The following is a 21,874-nucleotide window of genomic DNA, read 5'->3' on the forward strand; positions in this document are numbered from 1 at the left end:
CCCCAATCGTCAATACACGGGCGCAGACCTCCATCCTTCTTCTTCAGAAAAAAGTAACTTGAGAAGGCAGGTGAAGTGGAAGGCTCAAAGTATCCCTGCCCAAGGGATTCAGAGACATATGTTTCCATAGCCACCGTCTCCTCCTGTGACAGAAGATACATTGGGAGACATATTCACCGTTCAGCAGGACAATAACCTAAAACACAAGGCCAAATATACACTGGAGTTGAATATTCTTGAGTGGCTTACTTACAGTTTTGACTTAAATCGGCTTAAAAATCTTTTGCAAGACTTGAAAATGTCAGTCTAGCAATGATCAACAACCAACTTGACAGAGCTTGAGGAATCTTTTAAGAATAATGGGCAAATATTGTACAATCCAGGTGTGCAAAACTCTTAGAGACCTGTCCAGAAAGACTCACAGTTGTAATTGCTGCCAAAGGTGATTCTAATATGTATTGACTCAGGGGGTTGAATACTTATCTAATCAAGATATAAAATGTGGAAAAACTCAAAGGGTATAAATACCTTCTGAAGGCACTGTATAGCCAAGCCCTACTCTATTTAGGAGTGAGTCAAGAGGCATATAAAGAAACATTAGCAGAAGCAGCAGCAGCAGTGTGGTGCAGAGGAGTCCACGTGTGCTGGGCCTCTCCACAGCTCCCTGGATCCAGGGGGTTTAGCTCTCACATGTTGTTTAAACCTCTTAAATGTAAAGTCCCCATATTTGGGGACCCTATTCGATTTTTTAAAATTTAATTCAGTCTGGTATGAGAACGGTAACTCCTATCTGCAAAAGCAAGGGGTCTGCGGATAGCTGAGTATCTTGGCTATTGATCGGTGCATTCAAATCTTTGGTATGACTTGCTACCATATATGGGCATACACATTTATACGGGCAGGCCGAGCTGATGACCATTTCAAGATGGCTGCTACCTACATAACGAAATAAACACTGAATACGTTGATACACACCGAAAACTGTGACTCCACAGATCATGTGGATATCTTATTTGTCAGCCTGTGACCTACCGTTATTGATCACCAGCCCCGACAGTCAAAATGTTTTTACACAACGTTTACATCAAACAGCAAACATCTTACAAGGTAAGCTTCGATTTGGTCTGGGTTTGAGCTATAGCTACATGGGAGGTATCAAATTAATCCTTGGTTGGTAGAAACAAATCTAGCCTATCGCCAATGTTATCTGATGATGTATGACTTAATGGCAACATCGAATGTCCACCAAGTGATTATATCTTTGCGCATCAAAACAATTATGTTGTCTGCTTATCCATATCCCCTGTATGTCCCCAGACACCAGCACAATGTTTGAGAGAGGTTGGTGTTGTAGAAATTTTGTTTTTATAGTGAACAATAACCTTTAGGCACATCCAGTGTGCAAAAACACTTTGGAGAGTTTGAAAGGACACTTGAATGTACCCTGGAAACCCCCAGAACCTCATACTTTAACAAACAAACTGTTACAGGGGATATTTAATGATACAATATAATGTATGTACTGTGTGAATGCCCATTGGTTGACTACAATCCCCTAACATTAACAGTGCTGTATAGTTCAGTCTTAAGTGGATTCCAAGCATCTTTTCAAGACAGTCAAAGCCGGTGTCCAACTTGTGTCTGTCTGGCTTTTTCCACACAGCCAAAGCTCCTGTCTAGGCTGAGGCTCTCTACCCTCCATCCCTCCATCCCCAGCAAGTCCAGATTCAGGCGGTCTGCTCTGCTGTGCTATTGAGGGGATGAACATGGATTATCCCCGGCCCGGCCAGCCCATCAGGCCAGCCAAAGTGGGAGGCATGGGGAGAAGCAGTGCTAAAGAGTGTCTGTGGTAAGTGGCAAGCGAGCAGTGTGGACACTCAGGGATAAGGGAGCAGAAAAACACTCATATTAAAACCTCTTAAATGTAATGGAAAATGTACATTTCCGCCTAAATAGACATACCCAAAAGTAACTGCTATTCTTGTGTAATTACATGATTCTGACATGCAAAAATTGGTATATCTGGAAAGAAGACATCTGGGAGATTATTAGGAAATGAACAGAAGATGGATAGGAGTCACAGTTCAGAATACACAAGATCAAGCACACACAAAATAACATTTTCTCTGTTTTCTGTTTATTTTGAAAGTCATCTTTCATTGACAAGCTAAAAGTGAAGTATTGATGACTTTGCAATCCCTAAATGCTCTTTGTTCAGTATAAAAACACAATTTCTACTCACTCAAACATTGTGGTGGTGTTATGGGGTATGAGGTTCTGCAATCTACTCTGAACATTTCAATTTCCCATGGTGTCAGATCACTGAAGAATGAATAGATTTGTGTTTTTTCCAGGAACTTCATCCAGCAATATCATCGAGTAACATCTTGTCAGTGGCCTGACCTGAACCCATCTGCTCCCATCTGCTTGACAAATTTGACTATACAAAACAGGGAGTTTGAATGAGGATACAGCAGTTTCCGGAGGTGTGTGGGTGGAATTTGTGTCTGAGCACACACACACACACACACCTAAACACAGGGGGGGGGGGGGGGGGGGGGGAGAGAGCGATAGCGAGGCTGTGGTTCTGGGACTTATAGCATCTTTAGGGTCGTTCAGCGAAATGGGTGCCTTTTGTGTCCCTTTGGTATTTTAAGTACGTTGTCCACCAATTTTGAATTTTAAAAACCTGTTATGTTCAATAAAGTGTCCTTTTAATATAGACCACATGAATAATTCAATAAATCTGATTTCTTTTTTATGAATAAAGACTTGCTAAATAGCCAAAATGCAGTATTATGACATGTCCCTCTTTGCACTCCCTGTGACTACCAGGAAGATTTTAACCCACTTAACCCTATCAGTTTTCACCATCATTGCAAAGCGCTAATTATTTTGTTGCTTTGACAGTCATTTCTGAAAATTATTATTTAATGTGATTAATGATTGATTTTAAGCTAAAAAAAAAAACAATACCTCATGTACCTCATTTTAAGGTCAAACCTGTTACATGAACTGAACTCTCATTTTAATATGGTGAGACATAATTATAATTTTTTATTATTTAAAATGAATGCCAAACAGGGGTTCCCAAACGTCTTTGGCCCATGACCCCATTTTGATATCTGAAAATTCCCGCGAACCCAACCATGTGAAATAATGTATGTAATTAACAGCCAAAGTTAACATTTTGTTATTTGGGACTATGGCAGTCAATTGAAAAACATTCTAGCAGTATTTCTGATGGTCTTCTCAACTCACCATCACATACTTTTAATAATGTGGGGCTATGACAGTCAATTTCAAATGAGTCTGACATAAGAGACATTATCTCACTGCCACTAATGAGGTGGGTGTGCTTGATGCATGTCGAGTCAGAGCTTCTCAAAGTCAGGGGGCGTGGTTGATAATGCGCACCTCCTTTCTGCTCACATCCAACCTGGATCGATATTAGGTTTTAATGCAGACAAGAGCACTGCATCCAGATTCACACAGATATGAGCTGGCTAAGGGTAGCCTACCATGAGTTTTATGGTGCTTTCAAGACAACTGGGAACTCTGAAAAATATGAGGTCAAATCATGATGTCAGTGATCTTTAGGTCAGAAAATCGGAGCTTTAGAAAGAGGCCTGAGTTCCCAAGTTGGAATTTCGAGTTGGATGACCGTTCAAAATTATTTTTCCCAGTCGGGGCTCATTTCTTTCCGAGTTCCCAGTTGTCTTGAACTCAATGGTGTAGAACATTTTGAGGATCTGAAGGGCCCATGCCTAATCTTTTCAGCCTCCTGAGGGGGAAGAGGTGGTGTCATGCCGTCTTCATGACTGTGTTGGTGTGTGTGGACTAGAGGTCTAGTCTGGACCATGATAATTCCTTTGTGATATGGTCACCAAGAAACTTGAAGCTCTCGACCGGCTCCACTAAAGCACCATCAATCTGATGGTGGCGTGCTTGTCCCTTAGTCCACGATCAGCTCCTTTTTCTTGCTGAAGTTGAGGAAGAGGTTGTTGTCTTGGCACCACACTGCCAGGTCTCTGAATTCCTCCCTATAGGCTGTCTCATTGTCGTCTGTGATCAGGCCTACCACTGTTGTCGTCAGCAAACATAATTATGGTGTTGGAGACGTGCACGGCCACACAGTCGTGGGTGTGCAGAGAGTACAGGAGCGGACTAAGCACGCACCCCTGAGGGGCCCCATTGTTGAGGGTCAGCATGAGGGATGTGCAGTTCCCTAGCCTCACCACCTGGGGGCAGCCCGTCAGCAAGTCCAGGATCCAGTTGCAGAAAGAGGTGTTCAGACCCAGGGTCCTGATCTTAGTGATGAGCTTGGAGGGCACAATGGTGTTGAACGCTGAGCTATAGTCAATGAACCGCATTCTCACATAGGTGTTCCTTTTGTCCAGGTGTGGGGTGCAATAGAGATTGTGTCATCTGTAGATCTGTTGGGGTGATATGCGAATTGGAGTGGGTCCAGGGTTTCTGGGATGATGGTGTTGATGTAAGACATGACCAGCCTTTCAAAACATTTTGGCTACAGATGTGAGTGCAATGGGGCGTTACCTTGGCGTTATTGGGCACAGGGACTATGATGGTCTGCTGGAAACATGTAAATATTACAAACTGGGTCAGGGAGAGGTTGAAAATGTCAGTGAAGACACTTGCCAGCTGGTCAGCGCATGCTCTGAGTATGCCCCTGTGGCCTTGTGAATGATAACCTGTTTAAAGGTCTTACTCACATCGGCTACGGAGAGCGAGATCACAGTCATCCGGAACATCTGGTGCTCTGATGCATGGTTCAGTGTTGCTTGCCTCAAAGCGAGCATAGAAAGCATTTAGCTTGTCTGGTAGGCTTGTGGCACTGGGCAGCTCGCGACTGGGCTTTATTTTGTAATCTGTGATAGTTTGCAAGCCATGCAACAACTGACAAGAGTCAGAGCCGGCGTATTAGGATTTGATCTTAGTCCTGTATTGATGTTTTGACTGATGGTTTGATGGCTAGTTGGAGGTTGTACTGGGATTTCTCATAAGCATCTGCCGCTCCTAGAAAGCGACAGCTCTAGCTTTTAGCTCAGTGCGGATGTTGCCTGTAATCCATGGCTTCTGGTTGGGATATGTACATACGGTCACTGTGTGGACGACGTTGTTGATACACTTATTAATGAAGCCGGTGACTGATGTGGTAAACTCCTCAATGTTATCAGATGAATCCCGGAACATGTTCCAGTCTGTTCTAGCGAAACAGTCCTGTAGCTTAGCATCCGCTTCATCTGACCACTTCTGTATTGAGCAAGTCACTGGTACTTCCTGTCTTGAGTTTTTGCTTGTAAGCAGGAATCAGAAGGATAGAGTTATGGTCAGATTTGCCAAATTAGAGGCGAGGGAGAGTTTTGTTTGCGTTTCTGTGTGTGGAGTAGAAATGAGGTAAAACGGATTTCAGTTTCCCTGCATTAAAATCACTGGCCACTAGGAGCGCCACCTCTGTATGTGCATTTTCTTGGTTGCTTATGCCCCTATGCAACTCATTGAGTGCGGTCTTAATGCCAGCCTTGGTTTGTGGCGGTAAATAGACAGCTACGTAAAAATATAGTTTAAAAAACCCTCTTGGTAAATAGTATGGTCTCCAGCTTATCATGAGGTATTGTAACACAGGTGAGGAGAACCTTGAGACTTCTTTAACATTAGAGATCATGCACCAGCTGTTGTTAAGAGACACACACCTCCCCCTTAACCTTACCAGAAGCTGCTGTTCGGTCTTGCTGATGCACAGAAAAACAGCTAGATGTACAGTATATTATCCTTGTACTTGTTCAGCCACGACTCCGAGAAACATATGGCATTGCCGTTCTTCAAGTCCCGTTGATAGAACAGTCTCAAATGGAGTTTCTTGTTTGTTCTGTAGTGATTGTATGTTCGCCAAAAGAACAGAGTGTAGAGGAGGTTAATTTACTTGCTGACACAGTCTCGTCAGCGCGCCCGCTTGTCGGCCTTCGAGTCTCGGGGATTAGGGCCTGGTCTGGTGCGCTGCCGACCCGTTGAAGTAGTAATCTTCATCCAAATCAAGGTTAGTGATTGCTGTTCTGATGTCCAGAACCTAATTTCGGTCATATGAAATGATGGAGGAAATATTATGTACAAAAAAAGTTGCACATCTCAAAAGGCACCGAGTTGGTGGAATGACCCAGTAGCAATAGTGACTACCCATTAGCCATCAACTTCCCTGTGATCTGAGACCTATTTAGATAGATGCTGTCCACCACTCCTAAATATCAAAACAATTATTTGATTAAGCAACGGAAATACAACGTAAGGTTTTATTGATTGAGATACTGTAGCTTGCTTTTGTGGTCTGTCATAGATGTAAATATTAACATTGTGAAAACGTTTATATTTTCTATTTCTGGACATGATCAATTAACTCAGCCACTTACATTGGCAATGATTCCAGGATGAATTTCTCATAACGGTCATTATATGTTAGGAAACCCTCACTTTGAATAAATAGCCTGAGCACAATTGATCTGTTTATTTATTTAACCAGGTAAGTTGACTGAGAACACGTTCTCATTTACAGCAACGACCTGGAGAATAGTTACAGGGGATGAATGAGCCAATTATAAGCTGGGGATGATTAGGTGACCGTGATGGCATGAGCGACAGCTTTGGAATTTAGCCAGGACATCGGAGTTAACACCCCTACTCTCACGATAAGTGCCATGGGATTTTATAATGACCTCAGAGAGTCAGGACACCCGTGTAACATCCCATCCAAAAGACAGCACCCTACACAGGGAAATGTCCCCAATCACTGCCCTTGGGGCATTGGGATAATTTTTAGACCTGACGAAAGAGTGCCTTCTATCAGCGCTCCAACACCACTTTCAGCAGCATCTGGTCTCCCATCAAGGGACTGACCAGGACCAACCCTGCTTAGCTTCAGAAGCAAGCCAGCAATGGGATGCCGGGTGGTATGCTGCTGGCTATCTGTGGTGCTTGTAACTGTTGTAACAGCCAGCAGAAACATGCAGGCCATTGGGTATAACTGGAGAGGATAGAAGGGAACAAGGGAGACTGCTCCTCAGGACTAACTGACTAATTAGGAAAAGATTACTCAGCCCAACTGAGCCTGCGGTTTTCTTATTCTGTCTGCACTGCCTGGAACCCAACTGGCATGTCTCAGGCTGAGCAATATGGCTATAGGGGAAAAGCTATACAAGACTATAGTCCCTAGACAAAATAACTCATTATTCGAAGAGTTTAGTTAAAAAACACAATGTCCACCAATTTGTATTTTTTCCATCAGAAATGATTGCTTATGGGTACTTTCATGTGTGTGTGTTATTGCTCTCCGATTTTTCATTCATAGATTTTAGATATGTATTAAAATGGATTTAGTTGCAAACTGCTATATATCCATTGTTCAGCTGGAATGGAAAGTTCATGTCCTGTATATTTGACTGTGATAGGTGGTTGTCTCACCTAGCGATCTTAAGATAAATGTTCTAACTAACTGTACGTCGCTCTGGATAAGACCATCTGCTAAATGGCAAATGTAAATATTTTACATACAGATCTCATATTACTATATTGATAATTTTTTAAAATGTAGTTATTTGTCACATTTGACTGTGTAAAACCTAGTAGTACTACTTATTTATCTGAGAGTGAGGCGGACATAGCTATTTGCTAAAATATGATTATTTGTCTGTCATTGAACAACCCCATGCCAAGATAACATGCTGACCAGACACGTCGCATGCGCGAGCATCGCAAAATAAATGTAGAAATCCATGTTATTCAATTATTGCACCCACACTGCTCGCACGCGCCAACGAGCGTCTGGGATGCCACGGGCTAAAATAGAACTCCTTTCTATTTCTGACGCAGATCGTGCTGAATGTCCTGCCTCTTCCATCTCATCATTGGTTTCTAGAAGCAGGTACCCACGTATCATCTCCTCATTGGTTATACCCACGTGGGTGATTGAAAGACGAAATGTTTTGCCTTGTTGTGGTAAAAGTGTAGATGCCAATCACCATATAAGTTCAAAGATGAAAAAGCCTGGAAGGAGGAGAGATGACTAGAAATGATTCGGTTGACCATTTTATGTGTGGATATATTGTCGGAGTAGATGACCTTGTACATTTCAGGTAAAATAACAACTCAATGTTTATATCCCAGTACAAATTAGCTAGCAACAGCAAGCTAGCTAAAATGGACAAATTAGCTAGCAAGTGCAAGCTAACTAGCTAAATTGCCATTCATGTTAAATACTTTTCGACCTGTCCACAAATTAATGTATTTGGTTTAGAGTTTGTTTTGATATTGTAACCTGCGTGTCGTGATCCCGTTTAGTGTAGGGGGGGACAAAATAAATGTATGCACGAGGGCGCACGCACGCAGCCGGTTTGGGTTCCGTGTAAGGTGATGAAAAAACACACCAATCTCTTTGATAAGTTCTTTACACAATAAAAGGTAATTTACCAACATTTCTAAAATTAATATATAGCATTTTGGAATGAAACTGTTCATTTATTCTGTATTGAGCAGAGTAGTGAACTCATGACCTCTTCAATTGTTGCGATTCGATCCACCTTTGTACACCAAATGAAATGGACCCTGCTCTGAGTCTGAGCTGGTTCCATCCAGAGTGAAAGGTCTCTGGCTTGCCTTTACGGGGTGTAGAAGCACAATGTTTGCCTTCCTATCCTGCTCTTACACTAATCTCATGGTCCCAGCCGCATAAAAGATGTCCTTTTAAACCAGCGAGTTGCGGATTCCATTTCCGCTCGTTACTGTGCATTGCACGTACCTCAACAACTCAAAGCCTGTATGACTGCACGGTACATAAAGAGAAGGAAATTGTCAAGTCACATAACATCCACAATGGAGTTGGAGCTGCAGATTCCAAAGTCCCAACCTCAATAAGCTAACAAGCACTGAGGTTAGGGTGAACTTTCCATGCCTGGACTGAAGTCTGCTGCCCAACCAATATACTATTTTACAGATCCAGCACCAGAAAACAGGTGAGAAGTCCACAGACGGGTTGAGGTTATTGACACAGTAACTAGGTCATTGATTAACTCACAGATGTTCCAAAAACACCACTGTCGTTTAACGTCATACTCTACACGTGTCATATTAACTTTTTCTTCACTTAGAAATGGAAAAAGCAGCTGGCACGTACACTGTAGCCGTCTACATTACATTCACGTGGTTGGGTATCTTTCAAATCTACTTCCTCATGTATCTCATAGCCCGACGTCGTGAATGATTTTATCCAAAGCCCTGCTACATGTTTTGCCATGATGAGAGGGGCAGCCCGTCTATGATCCAAACAAAACTCAGAGGGATTTCCACAGGAGAAAATTTAATTGAATGGATCTTCTGGCCTTTTTGAAATGGTTCTTGGTCTACCCCCCCACCTCCCTGCTCCCTCAGCCCAGTCCAGTAATCCCAGGAGAAATCAAGCTGTCTGGAGTTACAATCGAATCTAAAAGCCTGGGACAAATGACACACTGTGTGACAAAAACATACATAACACATATGCAACCTGTCCACATGATGCACACATGCAACCTGCCCACCCATCTCTATGTCTGCCCCATATAAACATATAGAAACACACACTTATACCAAAACACCACATACACATTCATAAAAACATGATGCTGTTGATGCTTAAATACGGGATTAAAATGGTTTATGGAGAAAAGGTTTAGAGTGCAGGGTACAGAGAGATTTGTGAGTGGTTTCCATGAACCTGAGAAAGGGGGGTGGGAGAAAGAGAGAGGTACAGAAGGAGAGAGAGTGGATGAACTGAGGCAGAACATACTGGTGTAGTCAGGGAGGGACACACAGCTGCCCTGAGAGGAGAAAGCAGAGAGAGGAGAGCGAGAGAGTGGGATGTAATTCCCATGGCTTCAACGGGTGACTCATACCCTGCACAGCATGCAAAGTGATGGATGTTTATCATTCCAATGAGGGAGGGAGGGGGCAAGGAGTGTGTGAGAGAGGAGGAAAATTAAGCTTCACTTGGGAGTAGTCTGTGTTTGGGAGGATGTGGAGGGAGGGACCCAGCCTGTGTTGTGTGCCTGCCTAGGCGTCCTCTCCTGGGGTGTGATGTGATGGGGACCGGCGGATGGAGGGTGGTGGAGTATAATGACGTCAAACAGAACAGAGGAGGGCCACACACACACTAACACACACATCCAGTGACAGCCACATCCAGCGCTCTCTGCACCCACTTAAAATACCTTTCCCTTGTTGCCATGACGGCTGAGATTCATTGCAGCTCCCTCGCTGCATGCATACGTGGCGCTGGGAGCTATGGCGATAGCAGGACAAATTCCATTCTGACACTTCTGACCACTGTGCACATGTTGTCACACTCACCTGGGTGTTCTGTCAGTGAATATCCTCCTTCTGCGCACACACACACACACACACACACACATCTATGCCACCTCTTTCTCTCGTCCTCTCTGCTCTGAAACATTCAAGGCCTTCTATTCATTATTCAGCTGGTACCGCAATGCAACACTGCCAGTACGTCTGACACCTCAGGATGCTCACAGGATGTCCTGTTATGCTGTCTTATTGTAACCCAGACACTACTACGATGTCTGTACCTATCTAGCCTTGTTGTATAGTAGCAGAGTGCAGTCGGTCTGTCCATCTCCTATGTGCCCTGCAGCCCAGGATGTTGTGTTAATTTTTACATCAACACGTCCGCCCTGTGTCACCTCATCTCCACCCTCCACCTTACCAAAGCCATTCAGACAAAATCGACATGCAAATACCTGAGCGCTCTGAAAGGTTTTGTGTTAAACTATGCAAATGATACACTTTTACCTCAGAGAGAGAGAGAGAACAAAGATTCTACAGTAGGCTATGACGCTATATACAGGTAACTGCCAAAATAATGGAAACAATTGAGTAAATGAGGGATGCAAAGTGTATTGAAAGCAGGTGCTTCCACACAGATGTGGCTCCTGAGTTAATTAGCATGCTATCATGCTTAGGGTTATGTATAAAGACCCAATTGATTCTGGAGCGGCACCTGAGACAGCGTTTTTCACCACCATCAATGAAACACCAAATGATGGAATTTATTGTGAAAGAATGGTGTTGCATCCCTCCAGTAGAGTTCCAGACACTTGTAGAATATACCAAGGCGCATTGGAGCTGTTCTGGCTCATGGTGGCCCAACGCCCTATTAAAACAATTTATGTTGGTGTTCCCTTTATTTTGTAAGTTACATGTATGTAGGGAACCACTAACCTCTGTAAGATGAATGACAACGACATGTTCTCTGAATTGAAAGTGTTATTGTGGCCTTTGACAGATTTGAAGACTAATTAATGATGACACTTGAGTGAGAATGGGGCATTAGGAACTGGAACTCTCCAGAGACATTGAACCTTAATCAGACTGTAGTGACAATGACACCAGAACAAAGATTCAGGAAATCACTTTGTGGACACTCAATGTGGTGCCTTCATCTATTCCTTCAGATCTGTCTGAGGAATTCAATTATGCTTCCTTCTTTTAAAGCCGTGACTTCCTCCGTGAATGTCTTGGTTACTAATGCTTGATCAAAACCACTCAGAGAGAGACAAAGTAGAGTGGACATGGAAGATAGATCTCCAGTAGATATCTGACAGAAATAGAACATATAGAGTGAGAGAAGAAAGAAAAGAGAGTGATTTTCCAGCATGACAAGAAATTGAAACAGTTCATTATTAATGATGTCGGTGAAAAAAGAATTTGGGGCTGATTATAATGGGATTTTTTCTGATAGGGAGAGCAACCATGCTGCAATTATAGGAGAAGAAACCAAAAACAATTTGAAACACTCAATAGGGTTTCTGACACAACACTCCATTACTGAGGCTCATCAGCCAGGAAGAGACGAAGCGAGAGCGATAACTGGGCCCAAAATCTGTCTTCTCCAGCAGGGGATGTTTTTCTTCGCTCACCAAGTGAGGAGTTTTGTATAGAGGTCAATGAGAGAATGTTGAATTTAGTTAACAAAAAATGTCTTATCACTAGTTACCTGGTCTAGCCTCGTCATCACTAGTTACCACAGCCACAAAGTCATAATCCCTGCCTATTTACTAAATGTATCTTCTTAAATGTTGATTTTAAACCTATCCTTAACCACACTGCTAACGCTACGCCTAACTCTAACCTTAAATTAAAACCAAAAAGCAAAAAATACAATGAAAATTATACTTTTTCTGTTCACTAAAGTAGTGCACTGGGTCTTTACTAATCCTGTATTAGCCACTGATATAACCGTCTGTAGAGCCCCCCCCCCCCACCCCCCCACCCCCTTCACAGTGGAAGTGAGGGATAGCCTACTGATGAGGTGTGAATGTTCTAGAAGACAGCTGCCATGGACCAGAACAGTGAAACTACTGATTGCGTGAAACTGAGAAAATCTGCATACCCTGCTTTCTACACTCTGATCCTGTTGCTAAAAACAAGTTTGGGCAAATATCATTGGTCATATCCTGCAGGATCCTGTAACGGCTGTGTGAGCAAACAAGAGAGGTATCCTGGCCCTCTGGCACCCAGTTGAGAGAAAGGGATTGGGGGAGGGAAAGCATCGTCTGTACCAGAGGAGGCTGGTGAGGGGAGCTATAGGAGGACAGGCCCATTGTAATGGCTGGAATGGAATCAATGGAATGGTATCAAACATGTGGAAACTCTGTTCTGTTAATTCCATTCCAGCCATTACAATGAGCACATCCCCGTATAGCTCCTCCCACCAGCCTGTACTGGTCGGTACCCTATTCACAAAGGTATATTACTTAGAATCTAAATCAAGAATGGCAACGGCATATAACACATTCATAACATTTGACCAATTTATCTTCATATGAAGGAATATAAAATAATAAATGATTAAATAGCCTAGGCATGGTAGCCTATATATAATTACAGAAGATTTTGACTATCGTGGGAAAAGAAGTAGACTACTGCATTTTGCATTCATTCAGAAGAGAGTCAACACAATTTTCGAGGTTTGGCAGCGGTAATTTCATCTTCTGTCGGCTTTGATTGTTGACTTTTCATGAATGAAGAGAAAGGAGAGAATGGTTAATGAATGGTGCTAGCGGGTGACGTCACCTCCAGCGTGACGCCACCACCCATTCATAAAACGGAAAGAGGTGACTGCTCGTGATAGTAATGCTCTCAGAAGAATAACAGCACAACATTGCGCAGGAGCTGCTCAGGATTAACGCACATCCAGCACTCTCTTCGTGTTCTTCAACACGAAAAACACATTTTTTTCTTCATTATGGGGGAAAATATGGTTATCATGGATGAACTTTGCGAAATGGATTGCAACGTTTTGAAAAGGTTGTTGAAGGACGACAGTGCGAAATGTCTGGTGCTGGACTGCAGATCATTCCTGGCGTTTAGCGCTGGACACATTCGGAGTGCAGTGAATATCCGCTGTAACACAATCGTGAGAAGGCGAGCAAAGGGCTCCGTGAGTTTAGACCAGATTCTATCCGGTGACGAAGAGGTCAAAGCCCGGCTGAAATCAGGACTGTACTCCGCTGTGATCCTCTACGACGAGAGGACGCCCGACATAGACACGGTTAAAGACGATAGCACAATCACTCTGGTGCTCAATGCATTATACAGAGACACGTTTGGAACTGAAATATATCTACTCAAAGGTAAAATGATCACAATGCACTTAAGGTTATCAGAATTTAAAAACATGCCCAATGCTGACTTTGTTTACAAATATAAATAACAACAATTAAATATCACATCTGTCTCATTATATCTGACAAGTGTGTTATTACCATGTTATCATATTGTCTCAATCAGTTTAAAATGGTAGGGTACATGTACTGCCGTTTTGTATTGCTGCACAATTCAACCCACAATGGGCATTAGGCTCTAACAATGATGTAATGCGTAGAGAGCCGCATCTGGGTGCACGAGGATGTGCCGCAGTGAGTATCTTGTGATCCTCAACAATTGGTTCATCGTCAAGATTTCGCATAACATTTTTATTTGATAATAGTTATTATTGTAAATGGCTCATTATCGCAATGTCATTATCCAAAATAGATTTAAATGACGCACACGCATTGAAGCGTGAAGTGTTGGCAGAAAATCACACGAGAGTATTTCTCAATAAATTATTGGAAGTTAATGGGGAAATGCAAAAACATTTAATCTATTCGAGTATTTAATAGGTTTTCAAATGTAATTAAGGCCTTAACCGTTAGGCATAGGCCTACCCAAATTATAAATGACATTATAAGCAATTGAAATTCTAATTATTATTGTGTTCTATAATGTTTTATGTAATTATTCAGAAATATTTTATTTGGTTGTTATTGAAAAAATGTATGATCTGTAGCCCTATTAAGCTAGGTAGGCCTAATTTGTAAATGATACAGTCGTTTTTTAACGCACACGGTGCGCTATTTTGTTGTGTTGAGAGTGTGGCCTGTGATTGGAATATCCCGATGTCTAACGGTAATCTCTTTTCACAGGGGGCTATGACACATTTTTCACGGAGTATCCCGAGTTCTGTTTGAAGACCAAAACGTTATCTTCGTTCTCTACGCAGTCCAGTTTGGACTCCTGTTCTTCCTGTGGAACTCCACAGACGTTGCACCATGACCAGGTAAAGAAGGGTGCCTGTTTATCTCGGTGACCGAGTTTGACTGAATATATGCCATTGATTGAAATAATTGGGGACTCGTCAATTTTGTCCATCCACTGGTTTCCGGGCTCGATAAGAGCACCAGTTATGCTTCCGTTTTTTCTCTCCCTGCCGGAATGGGTGGTAGGCCTGTGTGACGAACAGTGACCCGGCCGACCTTCCCTATGCACATTTGTTTTATCGATCATTTCTGCCGTTTGAAGCGGGCTCATATCAGCAATGACATAACAGTTTTACATAGCCCTTATCGATCATTTCTGCCGTTTGAAGCGGGCTCATATCAGCAATGACATAACAGGGCCCAAATCAATAAGCTGTCCGGAGATAAATAACTTGCTGGAGTTCAAATCATTGCCATTGGTGATTGGCCAAGATTGTATATGACCACATGTCAGACCCTATTACTGCTACCTTTGTATTAAAATCATTCACACTGTAAACCTTTTCATTTATTGTTAATAGCAAATTGTTAATAGGCCCCTTCTCCAGTCCTATTTATTGTGTTAATTTGTGATGTTTGAAAGAGACATTCTGACTGTAAAATATCCTCTATTCTCTCTTGGCTCTGTATTAATGCCCACTTTTGTCTTCTCTATGTTCCAGGCTGGTCCAGTGGAGATTCTTCCCTTCCTGTACCTTGGCAGTGCCTTCCATGCCTCCAAAAAGGACATGCTGGACGGCATGGGCATCTCAGCCTTGCTCAACGTGTCCTCTAACTGTCCCAACCACTTCGAGGGGGTCTACCAGTACAAGTGCATTCCTGTGGAGGACAACCATAAAGAGGACATCAGCTCCTGGTTCATAGAAGCCATTGAGTTTATCGGTAAGTTTCAATCTCTTAGAAGAATACATGGGACCTGTCCCGAATGACACCCTGTTACCTATAGTGCACTTCTTTTGGCCCGAGACAAGGTAGTGCACTATAAAGGGAATAAGGTGCCATTTGGGACACAGACTAATGCCACTTAATCAACATCATCATGAGCAGAAGGAGAATTACATGGTCCATGATGGTCCCTGTAGGACCCAGCTGCCGCATAGCCCAGTAGAATGTTAATTTGGTCATGTGATTGAAGGTTGTCTTCTTGCAGGGACGAGATTGTTACTTTAATTGATGGCTCTTCAGGAACATGTTGTACAGATGTCTCCTTTGGTAATTAATGCTAGTGTAGTGTATGAGTAATGGTTGGCAGTATCTTTCAAACCTGGGTGGCGTAATGCATTTGACAGAACATTTTCATTTCATGCTAGGTAATAGCCTATCTGACGGGAGAGCATTTTAGAATAAATAATTGGTAATAAATAGAGAGTAAATCATGTGCTCATGCAGAATCTCAGTGTGTGTGTTGCCCATGCTCAAAATGCTTTGTTGATATGGGCGACGGAGGAAGAGGAGTGCTGAGCTATAGTTATTGCGGTACTCCAATGGTTAGGGATTACCATGAGGGAGGATAGGAGGGCGTAGCTTCTAGAGGTTCCATCTTGGTAGAATACACACACACACACACACACACACACACACACACACACACACACACACACACACACACACACACACACACACACACACACACACACACACACACACACACACACACACACACACACACACACACACATGAAAGCCTCTGCACTGTTCTGTGGAGAACCCAGTAGGCTTGAAGGTGTGTGTGTGTGTGTGTGTGTGTATATAAGCGTGTATGGACTTGAATGCGTCAGAGCTAGCTGCTTAGGGAGTCTGACTCATCCACTGTTCTTGGGTGCGCCGCCTCGTTAGTTGGAGTTACCTGTGTGTGTGTGTGTGTGTGTGTGTGTGTGTGTGTGTGTGTGTGTGTGTGTGTGTGTGTGTATCTCCGAGAGAACACGACTGCACTTGTATAGAAGTGAATACTACATTTCAATGTTTTAATGAGTATTTATGAAATTCTATCTATGTGGAAATATGTGTGTATTACTACTCAAAATGGCCTCCCTGTGATGAGGGCATATCCCCTGTTGCTGCTATTTCTCATGGTGAGAAATGTTTATGTATGGAAAGGGCTGCTGTAGGTGTCTGGATGCAGGATATACTGGAAACTGTATATAAAATAAAGGAAACACCAACATAGTGTCTTAATAGGGCGTTGGGTCAACACGAGCCACCAGAACAGCTTCAATGCACCGTGGAATATATTCTACAAGTGTCTGGAACTCTATTGGAGGGATGTGACACCATTCTTCCACAAGAAATTCCATCATTTGGTGTTTTTTTGATGGCGATGGAAAAACGCTGTATCAGGCGGCGCTCCAGAATCTCCCATAAGTGTTCACTTGGGTTGAGATCTGGAGACTGACACGCACATGCAAGCGTGCACACCCTAAACCCCTAACCCTAATTGTAAACCTAACCCCTAAGCTTAAAATAGCTTTTTTTCCTTTGAAACCCTCTTTCAAAGTCACCCATATCTGTTCTTCTAGCCACCGTAGCCAAAATAATGGGCAATTGGGCGTTTTTATACGTGACCCTAAGCATGATGGGATGTTTTAATTGCTTAATTAACTCAGGAACCACACCTGTTTGGAAGCACCTGCTTTCAATATATTTTGAATACCTCATTTACTCAAGTGTTTCCTTTATTTTGACTGTTACCTGTACATTTGCATGTCTTTTCTCTTGGGTGCATAGTGTTGCTGTTTGTGTTTTATAGTGCTACAGATTAATATATTGCTTATGAGACACTGAGGTGTAAGAGGCTGGTGTCTGCTTTTGTGGGGGGGCGGGGGGTCTCTATCATCAAAGCTTATGGACCATGGCAACAGATCATCCTGAGCACTATGTATTACCTATCCTGTACATATCAATATCCTGGAGTCAGTTCTGAACCCCCTATCTCTTTGTCTCTCTTCAGACTCTGTGAAAGACTCTAACGGGCGTGTGCTGGTGCACTGCCAGGCGGGCATCTCTCGCTCTGCCACCATCTGCCTGGCATACCTGATGAAGAAGAAGCGTGTTCGCCTGGACGAAGCCTTTGAGTTCGTCAAGCAGCGCCGCAGTATCATCTCCCCTAATTTCAGCTTCATGGGTCAGCTGCTGCAGTTTGAGTCCCAGGTGCTGGCTACGTCATGTGCGGTGGAGGCCGCCAGCCCCTCGGCAGCCAGCCTGGGCCCCAAGTCTTCCTCCACCCCCACCTCACCCTTCATATTCAGCTTCCCCGTCTCCGTGGTAGCACATGGCCAGCCCAGCAGCCTGGCCTACCTGCACAGTCCAATCACAACCTCGCCCAGCTGCTGATGCCCTGCCCCCACAGACAGACATCAACACTGAACTGACCCAGGGGGCTCCTGTCAGCCCCATTTCTCTCACTATCCAGGGCAGAGAGAGAGAGAGAGTTTCTCTTCTCCTAACTTGGTTTAAGCTGAAAGGTCCATTGACAATGAAAAACTGGGGGTGCCTATGCTGCTGCCTGACTCAAAAAACTGTATAGAATATGACACACACACACACTCATTCATCACTATTTGGTGAACATTAAATAAGCTTTTTCTGAAAACAGGCTCAAGGAGATATGCAGTTCCTGTGGTTTAGTGCGAAGGACGTGGCGGCAGACTTCTAAGTTGCAGTCCGTCTCTTTCATTTCCTGTGGAGTTTTCCAAAGCCTCTCCAGTCCTGCTGAGAGGGGTGAATGGCCATGAGCAGAGATGCAGAGAAAAGGAAAGAGCAAAGAGGGGAGGAGGGGGAAAGAGAAAGAGAGAGAAAGTGCGCTCAGTCATTTAGTCGCTTCCTGACGGAGAGCAGGAGGCCCTTCAGTTGTGACAGGTGCTCTATTAACGTCCTGTCCGGCTTCCTGTCCTCGACATCCCCATCCTATCTCCCATGTGCCCCCCTCCTCTCCTGGAGCAGGACTGCTGGTGAATGAGAGAATAAAAGCGTCCCCCATGCGGAGGTGGAGAGGCCGTTGAGATAAAGAGACAAGCTTTCTGAGACGGTGCCAAATGAACGCCTGAGCCTCTGCTACATAGCCCCTGCTAATAGGCTCGGTCGGATGGACAGATAGGCTTTTGAGGAGAAAGTTTGTTTTTTTCTGTTTGTTGGTCAGTGCCTTGTTCAGAAAAGGTATAGGATGTTTTTTCCGGCGCTTTGGATGTGCTCAAGTGCCCCAGCGCCTTTCATTTTCAAACAGACTGAGGCAGATAAACTGGGAAATCACTAAACAACAACGTTTCAAGTCAACACTGCAATACAGACAATGTAATCCCATCCGTTCCTCTCCCCCAAGTAGAGCAATAATCCGTTTCTCTCTTTTCCCAGTTGCCACCAAAGCACTACATTGTGTTGTGTATTTCTGATCATGTTTTTTAGCTTCATATGTATATTCACTCATCGATACAGACCAGATATTTCAGAAGTGTTTTTTTTTGCCTTACCAATAATTATTTTTTATAATTCTCAAGATAAGAATGTGTTGTTTTTCATCCTTTCATCCATATTGTCTGTTACATAGGTACTATTTCTGTCCAGACAATAGATGTTGATTGTTGATTGGTCTAATGCTTGTTGAAAGACGGAGGCTTAATTGGGAACTGACCTATGAACCTGACTTGTCTTTTTTGTCTTGTCACTGTTACTCCACCAATGTCTAGTAGATCCAGTCTACTTTCTAATTGGGATGATTTCCCAGTTACGCACAAACACCCCTAAGAAACAGACACTGGGATATCCGACATCACTGGGAAAAGATAAGGTAGAAAACTGCTTGTGTGTGCTGCCACTGGTCTGACTCCTGAGAAATGGTTCATTGTTTTCCTTTTCATGTTAAACAGAAAGTTCTCTGAGCGTTTGAGACAAAATATTGCCTGGAAGCATTGGCCTAGGTGACGATCAGAGCCAGGAGCAAAGGCTTCTGGGGAAACCGGATTTAATTCCCTCCTCTTTTTTGAAGAATGTTGGCACCTTTTATAGAGCACTTTTAAGTGATGCAATACTGTATTATTTAATTGGTTTGCACATTATTGTTATACCAGGTGGTAACTGATTACTTTTCATACACTCATTATGTTGTTTTCTTCTTGAGCAAGGGTATGTAAATGATATGAAGATGAGAGGCGCTCTCTGGTCCACAATCATTGAATAATGCAATACTTTTTACCTGTGTCAAGTGAAATGCTGTCGTCTCCTTATGGCAGTATCATTCATCAATTTAACATTTTTTTAAAACTTTTTTGGTTCAATTATAAATGCTTTATTTATTTCTAAAATTCCATTGTTAAATACAACATTGTTCTTAAAAAAAAAAGAATCTCTGTGTCTTATTTGCACGAAACATCACACATGGTGTCTGGGAGGACTATATAGTGGTGGTATTTTTCATATTCATGAACACTTTATTACACAAACACCTTGGTCATAAACAGGCAGATGACTCATATTCAAATACAACCTTTAATGTAAACATTTTTGGTAGTTCTAATCACCAGATCATAATTGCAAGCACAGGTAATGTATCAAAATAATCAAAGGCATCTTACCAATCGCCTCACAAGGAAAAGGCTGGGGTTTAGATGTAGCCAGCATTAGACTATGCAGAAATTTTTGCCGCAAAACTTGATGGATTGTGATGGTCTGTTTATAACCGGTGTTGGTCCTGTCTAAAGATCTGCACAAACTTCAGTGCATTGACCAGAATAGGGTTCGAGGAGCTGTGTTGCGTTTCCCAACATTAATGTAGGGTTATAACACCCCCTAGTGGGTGATCTTAATACTTCACATCCTCTTAAACCTCTCCATAGAAATCAAATGACATTTTATTTGTCACATGCTTCGCAAACAACAGGTGTAAACAGTGAAATAATTACTTGCAGAGAGAGAGAAAAAATAATGACACGAGGAATAAATACACAATGAGTAACGATAACTTGGCTATATACATGGGTACTAGTACTGAGTCGATGTGCAAGGGTACAACGTATTTGAGGTAGATTATGCACATGGTTGATTTTGCAAATAAGGGCATGTTAAATGTTTTTGAAAAAAACCCCCTCTTGAAACTGCTTTTTATCTATCAGAATATCTTCACTCTGTCTGGAAACAAGATCTAATAGTGGTAGAGACCATACTATTTAACAATATAACGATTTTGATCAGTTTCCCCAAATACTTGAGGAGAAATGTCATTACCACCAAGTCATAAAATGGGATATTTTAGTTGAAAATGAAATTACAGAAAGTTTTTTTTTTTTTACTATTTGGAAGTTTTCTTAATTATATGTATTCCTCATTGTCAAGTTTAAATGCCCATATATGCCTTGGTGATACTCAGAAACATGTTTACCACACCAATATCTGACTATTTTACATTATGTTAGGAATTATCTTAAGAACAAGCATATAAGGTTCACATATGGGAAAAATCATCCATATCAATTGTAAGTTAATGCACCGTTTCCTCAAAAAGATGTGCCGTGATGGTAATGAACTAGGGTTGTGGTAATGACAGAGTGTGGTGGAAAGGATATTTCATATAAAACTGATGAAAAATACCATTAAACAGTTTAATGTCACAGTTGTACATGTTCAACTTGATTGAAGACATAGAACACACCATTCAAAACCTCAAAAAACAAAGGTTACATGCCTCATGAACTTAAAGCATATTTTAGAACAATTTTGGGATTCAATGCATTAGGCAGAAATACATGTACAAGGTTGGAAACACTGTTTGACATTGAACAAATGACTGTTCACTGGCTGCAGTCTATTAATTCAGACTCGTGAGACAGGTGTGGGCTCACTCAAGTTTAGGTTTTGCCCTTAATGCACTTAATGCACGCTTAACGAGAGAGCAATTTTTCTCCCAGACTGCACCATCAAGCATTATATGTCATTTTGTCACTGGATGAGGCTCAGGGACAAGCCTAAGCACATTCTCTGGTTGGTCCTCTCTCATTGGTCAAAATAATCAGTTGGCTCCCACACGACTCTTTGTCTTGACTAGAGTGCTACTCTCTGCATCAACATCTTGTATAATACCAGGGTAAAGTTCTTCATCATATTTCACAACACACCACTTTCCAATCAGTCTCTCCTGTATGTCTGCAATGGGCTGTATTGCGCTAGAAGATGGCTGTGATACTTTGCAGGTGGAAGTGGAAGGTTGTGCTTTGTCTGCTTCTGTTGGTTGAATTATCACGGTCTGTCCG

General features: G+C 42.6%; 1 protein-coding gene and 1 long non-coding RNA gene across 2 annotated transcripts; both read left to right on the forward strand.

Moving 5' to 3' along the window:
- The first annotated feature begins 900 nt into the window (after nucleotides 1-900).
- Nucleotides 901-2,534, forward strand: LOC139408807 (uncharacterized). Its single transcript, XR_011634322.1, has 3 exons — nucleotides 901-1,107; nucleotides 1,664-1,849; nucleotides 2,355-2,534. It is a non-coding gene; the product is annotated as an uncharacterized lncRNA (long non-coding RNA).
- A 10,276-nt stretch (nucleotides 2,535-12,810) lies between these two features.
- On the forward strand, nucleotides 12,811-19,971 carry LOC139408809 (dual specificity protein phosphatase 4-like). Its single transcript, XM_071153152.1, has 4 exons — nucleotides 12,811-13,691; nucleotides 14,526-14,659; nucleotides 15,302-15,521; nucleotides 17,587-19,971. The coding sequence occupies exons 1-4, from the start codon at nucleotides 13,304-13,306 to the stop codon at nucleotides 17,967-17,969; spliced, it is 1,125 nt and encodes a 374-aa protein (XP_071009253.1). The 5' UTR covers nucleotides 12,811-13,303; the 3' UTR covers nucleotides 17,970-19,971.
- Nucleotides 19,972-21,874: the final 1,903 nt, after the last annotated feature.

The sequence above is a fragment of the Oncorhynchus clarkii genome, chromosome 5 (assembly GCF_045791955.1).
Source record: "Oncorhynchus clarkii lewisi isolate Uvic-CL-2024 chromosome 5, UVic_Ocla_1.0, whole genome shotgun sequence".
In the NCBI taxonomy this organism is placed as follows: domain Eukaryota; kingdom Metazoa; phylum Chordata; class Actinopteri; order Salmoniformes; family Salmonidae; genus Oncorhynchus; species Oncorhynchus clarkii.